The sequence below is a fragment of the Myotis davidii genome, unplaced genomic scaffold (genome assembly GCF_000327345.1).
Source record: "Myotis davidii unplaced genomic scaffold, ASM32734v1 scaffold390, whole genome shotgun sequence".
Taxonomy (NCBI): Eukaryota; Metazoa; Chordata; class Mammalia; order Chiroptera; family Vespertilionidae; genus Myotis; species Myotis davidii.
This window is the reverse complement of record NW_006282748.1, coordinates 2,446,248-2,458,116: the sequence shown is the minus strand read 5'-3', so window position 1 is coordinate 2,458,116 and position 11,869 is coordinate 2,446,248. Positions and strand designations below refer to the sequence as shown.

Here is an 11,869-nt window from a genome sequence, read left to right as displayed (position 1 = left end):
GGCTGCGGGCGCGGGGGGAGGTTCCCGAGGGAGCGGAGTGAATGGGCCCAAGTTCTGTGGGCCGAGGTGGGACACCGAGGTGGCGCTGAAAGTTGGGAATCGAGTAGGAGCAGCAGAAGCTGTGGGGGGAGTGGCCGAGAGCACGGGCTGTGAGCGGATAATGCTCGGGTCTTAGGAAATCATACCTTTAAATGGTTTGTTTTAGATGGTTTGTTTTAGAAGCTTAGGAGCGGGGACCTCCGGTTCGATTCCTCGGCACATGCCCGGGTTGCGGGCTCCATCCCCAGTCGGGGGCGTGCAGGGGGCAGCCGGTCAATGATGCTCATCATTGATGTTTCTTCCTCTCCCCCTCTCTGGAATCAATAAATATATATATATTTTTAAAAAGACAGTGGCGTTAAAAAGAAATAGCACAGCCATGCCCTGTATAAAAAATACAAACAGGGGTAGGTAGGCACCCAGTGGCTGTTTGAAAGCGGTAGTTCTTGAACCAGGTGCGCTCCGTGCTGCCTGCACAGATGAGAGGCGGGGGAGGTGGAGGGGGGCCTCCGCCCAGGGCCCCCAAAAGAGACGGGGGTTTGGGAAGAGATGAACAAGCAGAAACTGAAGACGTTCACCCGCAGGGCAGGAGGAGATGGCAAATGTGGAAGGACTAGAAGTCGTTGGGGATTAGGAGGCCGGGAGAGCCGTGGAGGTGGGAGTGGGTGAGCGGAGGCAGCGCCCCGTGCCCCCGCAGGGTGAATGCCAGGGAGTTCATTCTCGCTGCAGTATCGAGTCCTAGGGAAGGACAGGTATGAGCCCTAGCCGGTTTGGCCCAGTGGATAAAGCCTCGGCCTGCGGACTGAAGGGTCCCCGGTTCGATTCCGGTCAAGGGCATGTACCTTGGTTGCGGGCACATCCCCAGTAGGGGGTGTGCAGGAGGCAGCTGATCGATGTTTCTCTCTCATCTATGTTTCTAACTCTCTATCCCTCTCCCTTCCTCTCTGTAGAAAAAATCAATACAATATATTTTTAAAAAAAGAAAGAAAAGGACAGGGTATGAGAAAAATGGGGAACTGGGAGGCACTTGGCGAGCGATAGCTATGATAGGAAACATGCCTGCCACAATAACTTCACGATGCCATGTTAGCTTCAGGAACAGGTATGATGTCCCAGGACTGAGCGGGTTTTATTTTGCTGGAAAACATCACTTTTTTTTTTTTTTTACCCTATTGACGAGTTTGTATTGTGATCTATTTAGAGTTAAATCTTATTGACCCAAGAAGTGCAAGGAGAGCGTTTTAAGAATTCAGTGGAAAGCGATTAAAAAAAAATGTATTTTTTTAAATTGATTTCAGAGAGGAAGGGAGAGGGAGAGAGAGATAGAAACTTCAATGATGAGAGAGAATCGTTGATCGGTTGCCTGCTGCTTGTCCGCTACTGGGGATGGAGCCTGCAACCCCGGGCATGTGCCTTTGACCAGAATCAAACCTGGGGCCCTTCAGTCTGCAGGCCAGTGCTCTGTCCACTGAGCCAAACCAGGCAGGGCAGGAAAGCGATGTTTAAAACGGAAATTGCGAGGCGTGTGTCGCTGTCCTGTGACTTGCTCTCTGGTCCCTCTGCTCACACCGGCTTCATCTTTCCCTTCTCTTCCTTGAGTTCCCGGAGTGTTAAAACGGATCTAAATGTAAGACACGCTACCTAAAAACAGCTTCAAAACAACACTATTTGTGGTTGGTGAGGAAGAGTCTAATTTCATTTGTTGCCTTGGATTTTTTATCTTTGGCTGCAGTATATTTTTAAAACATTTCTTGATATTTTCTTTTCCTTTTCTGACTCATTGCAAATGTGGGGGTAGGTTGCTGAGCTAGCTTATAAGTTTCCTTGAGCACTTTCATGCTCAAGTGAAAGCAGCAGCTTTCACCGGGTGTGCTGCAAGAATTTTTAAGACATGCAATAACTGACTTTTTCAGTCAGCGGCACTGACCTCTTGTGCCTTAGATTGTCAAGGAAAAAGAATGACAACAGCCAACACAACAATAGCCGTCTGGTGTGAATGAATCAAAATTATACCTATTTTTTTGGTCAGATCAGCCAAAAATATATTTTTGTGTGTGTGCCACAGAATTTTAGTAATTAGTTTATGTGCGGCATGAGGTGAAAAGGGTTGAAAATCGCTGAGTTAATGCTGGGGAGAAGGGTGGAGGGAAGGGGTCAACAGGAAGAATAGGGGGAGAATATGTTAATACTTGCAACAATAAAGATAAATTTAAAAAATTAATACTGGGTACTAAAAGTCTTTAATATTAGGCATCATATAAGATGACATTATAGTTACACAGTTAAAAAGACCATACCACCCTGCTGGTGTGGCCCAATGGTTGGGCGTGGACCTATGAAGCAGAAGGTCACCTTTTGATTCCCCGTCAGGGCGCATGCCCGGGTTGTGGGCTGGATCCCCAGTTGGGGGCATGCAGGAGGCAGCTGATTGATGATTCTCTGTAATCATTGATGTTTCTATCTCTTCCTCTCCCTCTCTGAAATTAATTTAAAAAAAAAAAGACTACACTATGTGATATAAAGTGAAAAATGATTTTTGGTTGTAGAATTACAGATATTTCAAAGCAGTTAAATACATCTTATATGAAACATAATCAATTGCAGTTTATTTAAAATATATTTTCACTCAACACATTTTTAAGTTACATAAATATTTGGATCCCTACTGTGGTAGGTGCTGGGGTATAATGGTTAACAGTGAATAATTAAATTCTTATATAGTAATGCTAGTAATGATATTTGTAGCAAGCATGTCTGTGTGCCAGGCATTCTGAGTGTTTTACATTTACTTAGGACTCAATTCTTTCCCCCCACAAAACACATATTGTATTCACTGTGTTAAAATTAGGCTAATTTTACTTGTATCCCCATGTACTCTATATCTTTTTTTTTTTTTTTTTTTTTTTTTTTTTTTTTTTTTTTTTTTTTTTTTTTTTTTGCTTATTCACTTGGATCCTCTTTGTTGTCCCACGTTTTCTCTAAATAAATATTTAGGAATCTCATCTTCCAAAAGATGTCTTCTTTGACGCTAAGGGTCAGGGTGTTTATGCTTCCTGAACAAAATGTTAGAGCAAAGAAAGAAGTGACAACCTGGAGTAGAGCAGTACTAACACTTCACTTGGAAATTGCTACATTCTGGACGGACATGTGCAGGCCTCTTTGTATTCCTACTATCTCATGTAAAGGTCACTGGGCCAGAAATAGCAGGATGTTTTTGTGGCTGTGTTATTTTCATTTTTTCTTTCTTTGCAGTGCTAAATATGTAAAATAGTGAAAGGAAACTTGAATTCTATCCGAGAGCTTTTCTATCAGAATTCATAATCTAGTTAGTCCACTGCTTTGGCCTTTATTACTTACCACTGAGAGATTCTTGGCTTTATCAATTATTAAGTTTGGAGATCAATATAGAGAAAACAGGTGAGATTTGCATCTAATCAGATTTGTTACATGGTACCAGTTAGAAAATTAGTTTTAAGAACAAGGTTGAAGCCCTAGCCGGTTTCGCTCAGTGGATAGAGCGTCGACCTGCGGACTGAAGGGTCCCAGGTTTGATTCCAGTCAAGGGCATGTACCTGGGTTGCGGGCACATCCCCGGAAGCGGGTGTGCAGGAGGCAGCTGATCGATGTTTCTCTCTCTCTATCCCTCTACCTTCCTCTCTGTAAAAAGTCAATAAAATATATTTTTAAAAATTAAATAAATAAAAAAGAACAAGGTTGAAGAGATTGGCTAAAATGAATACTGTATTTCCCAAGTTGTACTTTTTGTTCCCACAATTTAATGCCACTGTAATTGTCATGTTCTAAAAGCAGTGCATATATTTAACATGCTCATGGTTTTCCCCCCTGAAAAACTTATTAAATAATATCTTTAAATGAATGGCATTTTAGAATTAAGAAAATAAAGCATTATAGATCCTTTTAGTATATTGATTTGTATGATCTATCATTACTAATGTAGATTCTTGAGAGATGACTGTTAAGATTTGTATGCTTCATAAATTATTTTGGAAACTGCAAAATTTTTGTATAAATTGTACCTTCATAAATAAAAATCCATTTATGTGCACAGAGAACACTTTATTAAAGACCCTAGTAAAGTGATTTATTTTATAAAGATTTTTTTAAAAAAAGGAAAATTGTAAAGAACACTTTTTATGTGAACACTCCCTTCCCAATTTATCTTTATCTTAAATGTGTGCTTTTAGACACTGTCTAATAAAAATACCTACCTTGGTCACAAACACCCACTGGTCACACACATTTGTTAACAACCTCAATATATTTGTTAATTTGATTTCAGAGAGTATCCAATTAAAATTTTTTTAAAAATCTAAAACTATTAATGTGTTTAATATGCATGTATAGCTAAATAAACTTTTTGTGTGTTTTTTCCTGTATGCTTTTTAAATAAAATTTAAAATAATAACTTGCATATGAAGACTTTATTGGCTTTACATAAAACTTTATTCTAGTTGACCACTTCTAACTTTTGCTCTAACTCATATAAGGGGAAAATTAAAAGGGCATCATGAAGAAGGAATATATTTATTAGTTGACCCAGATTTGTATGCACAAAATCTCAAAATTCACAGTATGGCTTTTCTAATAATGTCATTTTCTTATGTATTCATTGGCTTCACTAATGTGGTAACACAATATAGTATAGAAATGGTTGAAAATTAGGCTAGTCAAACTGAATCCACAAAACACAGTTTTTTTCCTCACTATGACAGTATTTAAAGATATTTTGGCAAACATGAATTTACTTTGACGCTATTTTAAAATACACTTATTTTAGCCTGTCCGATGTGGCTCAGTGGTTGCATGTTGACCCATGAACCAGGAGGTCACAGTTCGATTCCTGGTTAGGGCATATGCCCAGATTGCGAGCTCCATTCTGTTGGGGAGCGTGCAGGAGGCAGCCTATCGATGATTCTCTCTCATTATTGATGTTGCTATCTCTCTCTCTCTCTCCCTTTCTCTCTTTCTGAAATATATATCCGTTTATGTGTGTGTGTGTGTGTGTGTGTGTGTGTGTGCTTTAAAAAATAAAATACATTTACTTTATTCATTTTCTACAGTAAAGTTAGAGGATAATCCATCTTATCAGCAAGAGTAGCTGATTCACTTCTCCTTTTTTGACTCCTCTCTTTAGGCTTATATTTCATGGCCTAAAGTCATCACAAAAAGAAAAGAAAAATCTCCTCTATAAGGAGGAGACAAATTCTATTTTTTTTCTTTTTTTTTTAGGAGGAGACTAATTCTTAAACCACCTTATAAACTTGACAGGACACTCTAACCTCATAAGGGCAAAGCTTACCCCATAAGTTAATTAGTTCTAATGAGGAAAAGTATTTACACTGAATATAGTAAATTTCTTTTTAATTTGGGAGTTAGTTTACTTGTTTGAAAGAACTTTTTCTGCATTATGCCTTTTTTTTATTAGATATATAAAAGGTAGATAATCTAATATTGGGGAATTTTCCGAGATTTCCTAAATTCAGGGATATTTATAGGTTCAGCCTATTTTCTAATACCTAAGTCTATAAGACTATTAAAGGATAATGATACCACAGCATTGTGAAATTCTGCAGAACTTTCAGGGTTATTTAAAAAATGAAGTATAACCTGGCCCGGTGGCTCTGTTGGTGAGAGCGTTGCCCTGATGAGCCAAGGTTGTGGGTTTGTTTCCCATTCAGGGTACATACAAGAAAGCAACCAATGAGTACGTAAGTGGAACAACAATTCCGCATTTCTCGCTCTAGAAATCAATCAATAAAAAGTAAAAAATGAGATGCCTGGTCGGCATGGCTCAGTGGTTGAGCATCAACTTATGAACCAGGAGGTCATGGTTTGATTCCTGGTCAGAGCACATGCCTGGGTTGTAGGCTCAATTCCCAGTGTGGACACGCATGCAGGAGGCAGCCGATCAATGATTCTCTCTCATCATTGATGTTTCTGTCTCTCCCTATTCCTTCCTCTCTGAAGTCAATAAAAATACATCAAATAAATAAATAAACAAACAAACAAATAAATAAATAATAAGGTATATTTTTATGGTCAATGTATTTTATATTTTGATTAAAAATCATTAATCCATGTATTATGCATGTAACTAATAGGTAACTAGAATAATAAGCTAATTTTTTACATAACAGTTTGTTTCCCAATCATGAAAAAAAATTACTTATTTTGGGATATTGTGAAAATACCTTCATCTCCGGAGAAGAGCTCATTAGTTTATCACTAAGACTCTGAAAGCACATGCTGAAGGTGGAACCGATATTGTCTTTTTTGTTTGTAGGAAAGACAGTTTTGTGATGAGTGCTAAAATAATTATGAAAAAAGTTATCTTTGGTACTAATAGGTCTTGGTGTGACTTTTACCTTAGTATAATAAAAGCTAATCATTTGGGATACAGACAGAATGATTTGATACACATTGCAATAACTTTTAAAATATTTTAAGGACCATCTATAGAACTGCGCCAAAGAAAAAAGCCAAAATCTTCAGAAAATAAAGAATCTGCCAAAGAAGAGAAAATCGATGACACTCCAGTTCCTGAAAGAGCTCCAAAACGTAAGTTAGATAGATTTGGAGTTTTTGTGCTCCCGCAAAAATACAGTTATGCTAGGTAGTCTATTTTATATTAATACTTTAAATGTAGATACATATTTTGTGTTTAAGATGTGGTGATACCAGACAGCTTCCATTAGGTTTTACTGAAGAACCACCTCTAAATCTCACTCATTTATAACACACTTTAATACCATTCTAAAGTCAGGAAATTTAAAGTAGAAACAGTGTAAGTTGGGGAGTGTCTGTACAAGATTTGGTTGAATATATATTTTTCTAATAGCATTTGATAATTAGGATTACCTTGCTATTGTGTAAGACTTAATGAAACACACACACACACACTCACATACACACACACACACACACACAGGAAAAGATCCATGTTTAGAAACTTTGAAGAACTTTTGCCAAACCAAATTGCTGCCATAAATAAGTTTTCTTATTGTGTTTTTCCCGAGCTCTTACTATCTTCCAGGCCAGATGCTTTACACATGCTATTGGAAACAGTAATTTTAAAATAATTTTATCATACAGATACTATTTGATTTACCGGGTAGGGTTCTTCAAGCATTTTGATTATATTCATATTAATTTAGTAATATCTAAGTAGGCTTTAATGTCTAATATGCTGTGCAAACTAACATTTATGAAATAATATATTGAAAATAGCTAAGATTTTAGTTTATCTAAACAAATAAATCAACAAGTTGATTTTTATAAACTTCCAGTCATTCAGTAGCAGAACACTAGGCTTTGGGCCTTTAGACCCATGCTTATATTTAATCTTAATAGTTATAGCAGGACTAAATCATCCTGTGTGTAGAAAATCCAAATATGTAAATATGTTTTATGTTAGTTCATCAAGAAATTGTTACATATACATAACAGTTGTATATGAAGTTTTAAATACATAATCATCAAAAGTCATTTAATTGTACATTTTATTTTATTTTTGTATATATATTTATTTTTTCCATTGATTTTTAGAGAGAGGGAAAGACAGAGAAAGATCGATGTCATAGAAACACATCGATTGGTTGTCTCCTGCACGAGCCCTGACAAGGGCCCTGGGCCAGAAGGAGCCTGCAACCGAGACACTTGCCCTTCACCGGAATCGAACCCAGGACCCTTTGGTCCTCAGGCCATCACTTTATCCACTGAGCCAAACCAGCTAAGGCTATTTTATTTATTTTATATTTTTATTGATTTCAAAGAGGAAAAAAGAGTGAGAGAAAGATACAAACATCAAAGATGAGAACCATTGATCGGCTGCCTCCTGCTTGCCCCACACCAGGGATCAAGCCTGCAACCCGGGCATGTTCCCTGACCAGGAATTGAACCATGACCTCCTGATTCATAGGTTGATGCTCAACCACCCAGCCATGCTGGCTGGACAAATTGTACATTTTAAATAGCTGTAGTTTATAGTAAACTGTTCCTCAATAAAGAAAAAGATTCCTGGATAAAGAAAAAAATATCAGTAGTAATTCTGATTGAACCTATTTTTTCTTTAGATATTTGGTATTGTAGTACTTATTCCTTTTTAAAATGAATAGATTTTTAAAAAATATGTTCAATTTATAGAAGAAATGAGCAGATAGTACAGAATTCCCAAGTTATCATCCCCCCTCCCCCACACACACACAGAGTTTTCCTTATTATTATTATTTAACTAGAGACCTGTTTCACGAAATTCATGCATGGGGGTGGGGGGGTTCCCTCAGCCTGGCCTGCACCCTCTCGCAATCTGGGACCTTTGGCTCCTAACTGCTGGCCTGTCTGCCTGCCTGATAGCCCCTAACCACTCCGCCTGCCTGCCTCATTGCCCCTAACCTCTCACCTGCCTGCCTAATCCCCCCTAACCCCTCTGCCTGCCTGCCTGGTTGCCCCTAACCACTCTGTCTGCCTGTACAATGCCCGTAACTGCTCACCTGCCTGCCTGATCGCCCCTAACCACTCGCCTGCCTGCCTGATTGCCCCTAATCGCCTCTGCCTTGGCCCCTGTTGCTGCAACTTCATCCGGAAGGACGTCCACAAGGGCATTTGGCTGTTTGGTCTAATTAGCATGTTAGCTTTTTATTATATAGGATATTAGTAAGGTATGTTGGTTATAATTAATGAACCAGTATTGATACATTATTTTAAACTAAAGTCCATATTTTATTCAGATTTTTTTGGTTTTTGCCTAATGTCCTCTTTCTGTTCTAGGAGACCATCTAGGATATATTACATTCAGTTGTCATGTCTCCTTAGACTCCTCTTCTTAGCTGTAACTGTTGTGCAGGCTTTGTTTTTGAGGGCCTTGGCAGTTTAGAGGAATAGGGTTTAGGTATATTATAGGATGCCCCTCTGTTGGAATTTGTCCGCTGTTTTTCTCAGAATTACACTGGGGCAATGGGTTTTGGGAAGAAAGACCATAGAGTTAGAATGTCATTTTCATCACATCATATCCACCTCATAGCATAACTTTTGATTACTTTTTCTTTTTTAATTGAAGTTCATAAATATAGACATCACCTACCTCTAACTACTTTTAATATGCTTTTTCAGATGTATTATTTCAGCGCTTTGCAAAGATTTTCATTGGCTGTCTTGCAGCAGTTACTAGCGGTATGATGTATGCTCTCTATTTGTCAGCGTACCATGAGCGGAAGTTCTGGTTTTCCAACAGGCAGGTAAGAAGAAAGACTTTCGAGCATATGAGAGTTTTTTTAGTACTTAATATTAATTTAACTAATTTGCTTTTCCAGGGAGCCCAAATAGTGTGATAAGTATGACAAGTGTTTTCTTATTTTTTTAAAAAATATATATTTTATTGATTTTTTTACAGAGAAGAAGGGAGAGGGATAGAGAGTTAGAAACATTGATGAGAGAGAAGCATCGATCAGCAGCCTCCTGCACACCCGCTACTGGGGATGTGTCTGCAACCAAGGTACATGCCCTTGACCGGAATCGAACCTGGCCCCAGGCCCACACTCTATCCAGTGAGCCAAACCGGCTAGGGCAGTGGTCGGCAAACTCATTAGGCAACAGAGCCCAATATCAACAGTACAGCGATTGAAATTTCTTTTGAGAGCCAGATTTTTTAAACTTAAACTATATAGGTAGGTACATTGTTACTAACCTACCTATATAGTTTAAGTACTGTTGATATTTGGCACCTCCCCACGCTGCGTATCCTGCGGCCCGCCTGCACCCCGTCTCCCATCGCCCGACCGACACCCCCCACTTCTTCTAACGCTACTTCTTCAAAATAGACTCACCCAAGCCGAAAACCGTCTTCTGTGCATGGTCCAGGAAGTTTCAGTCGCACTGTACATGCGCACCCGTGTGTGGTATTTTGTGGAAGAGCCACACTCAAGGGGACAAAGAGCCACATGTGGCTTGCAAGCCACGGTTTGCCGACCACTGGGCTAGGGCAAGTATTTTCTTATTTATAGCCATTAGAAACAAAATGGTGTAAAAGCTGTTTTGAGAACACTATCAACCTTGAAAATTTTAGTGTAATATATTTTAAGGCCATAGAATAGAAATATGAGGATGCTTTCCTTCATGCAATTAATTTATCAGGGACTTTTGGTGGCAGTGAAATGATGAGGAGTTTACTCAGCTTTTTAGTTTTCAGAAACAATCTGAAAATTTCAGGATCAAAATATATTTTTAGCCTGGCCAATGTGGGTCAGTGGTTGAGCATGACCCATGAACCAAGAGGTCACGATTCGATTCCTGGTCAGGGCACAGGCCCAAGTTGCCGGCTAGATCCCCTGTAGGGGGAGCCAATCAGTGATTCTCATCATTGATGTTTCTATCCCACTCCCCCTCTCCCTTCCTCACTCTGAAATCAATAAAAACATTTTTAAAAAACCCCAAAACTTTGACCTACTTAAAGGAAAATTCAAATATATCTTTGAATAAATGGATAAATAAGTAGTATTAGTTTAGAACAGCGGTTCTAAACCTGTGGGTTGCAACCCCTTTGGGGGTCAAACGACCCTTTCACAGGGGTCACCTAAGACCATCGGAAAACACATATATAATTACATATTGTTTTTGTGATTAATCACTATGCTTTAATTATGTTCAATTTGTAACAATGAAAATACATCCTGCGTATCAGATATTTACATTACGATTCATAACAGTAGCAAAATTACAGTTACGAAGTAGCAACGAAATAACTTTATGGATGGGGGTCACCACAACATGAAGAACTGTATTAAGGGTCGCGGCGTTAGGAAGGTAGAGAACCACTGGTTTAGAAGATGAAAGTGATGGAAGATAGCAGTTGAAATTTAGGACACTGGTATTTAAATAATCATTATATTTTCTTTTAGGAGCTTGAACGAGAAATCACATTCCAGGGTGACAGTGCCATTTATTACTCTTATTATAAAGATATGTTAAAGGCACCTTCATTTGAAAGAGGTATGATAAGTACATTTATGTTTTTAATAATAATATTTTTATTTTTTTTTCCCAGCCAAAATGGCTCAGTTGGTTGAGCATCATCGTCCTGACCAAAGGGTTGCCGGTTCAATTCCTGGTCAGGGCACATACCCAGGTTTTGGGTTTGGTCCCAAGTCGGGGCACGTACAGAAGGCAACCACTTGGTGTTATCTCTCATATCAATCTCAATCTCTCTCTCTCTCTCTCTCTCTCTCTCTCTCTCTCTCTCTCTAAGCATGTCCTCGGGTGAAGTTAAATAAATAAATATAAAATAAAACATTGTTCTTCTGTATCGTAGCCTTTGATTGTAGAGATTTGTCTCAGAATATAGATACTGTTCTTCCTTATACTTAATAAAATAATTGGAAAAATGAGACACAGTATTATTTTGGAATTTTTCTTGATATTAATTTAAAATATTCAATGACTTCTGAATGACATGTTTAGTTATCATAAAAGCAGAATAAATAACCTAGAGAAAACTGTTTCTGTCTTTAGGTGTGTATGAACTGACACATAACAACAAAACTGTGTCTCTGAGGACTATAAATGCAGTGCAACAACTGTCTCTATACCCAGAGCTGATAGCCAGTGTTTTATATCAAGCAACGGGTAGCAACGTATGTGTCTTTCTTTTTATTACAATAGTTATTATCTCACATACTTACGAATCCTCAAAATGACTCGATGTAATTCTGTTATCTCCTTATCTCTCTATTTTTTTCAATTAGGAGATTATTGAGCCAGTATATTTCTATATTGGTATTGTTTTTGGATTGCAAGGAATATATGTCACTGCTTTATT

The 11,869-nt window shown here is 38.4% G+C and overlaps 1 protein-coding gene across 1 annotated transcript in view; it reads left to right on the top strand.

The window, feature by feature from the left end:
* The first annotated feature begins 1,122 nt into the window (after positions 1 to 1,122).
* The window catches only part of DPY19L4 (dpy-19 like 4 (C. elegans)), a 38,408-nt gene continuing 27,661 nt past the window's right edge, over positions 1,123 to 11,869 (top strand). Inside the window, exons 1-6 of the mRNA XM_006753209.2 lie at positions 1,123 to 1,141; positions 6,508 to 6,618; positions 9,169 to 9,293; positions 10,953 to 11,043; positions 11,563 to 11,684; positions 11,796 to 11,861. Of these exons, the coding sequence (XP_006753272.1) occupies positions 1,123 to 1,141; positions 6,508 to 6,618; positions 9,169 to 9,293; positions 10,953 to 11,043; positions 11,563 to 11,684; positions 11,796 to 11,861 (534 nt within the window). The remainder of the gene's footprint in view (positions 1,142 to 6,507; positions 6,619 to 9,168; positions 9,294 to 10,952; positions 11,044 to 11,562; positions 11,685 to 11,795; positions 11,862 to 11,869) is intronic.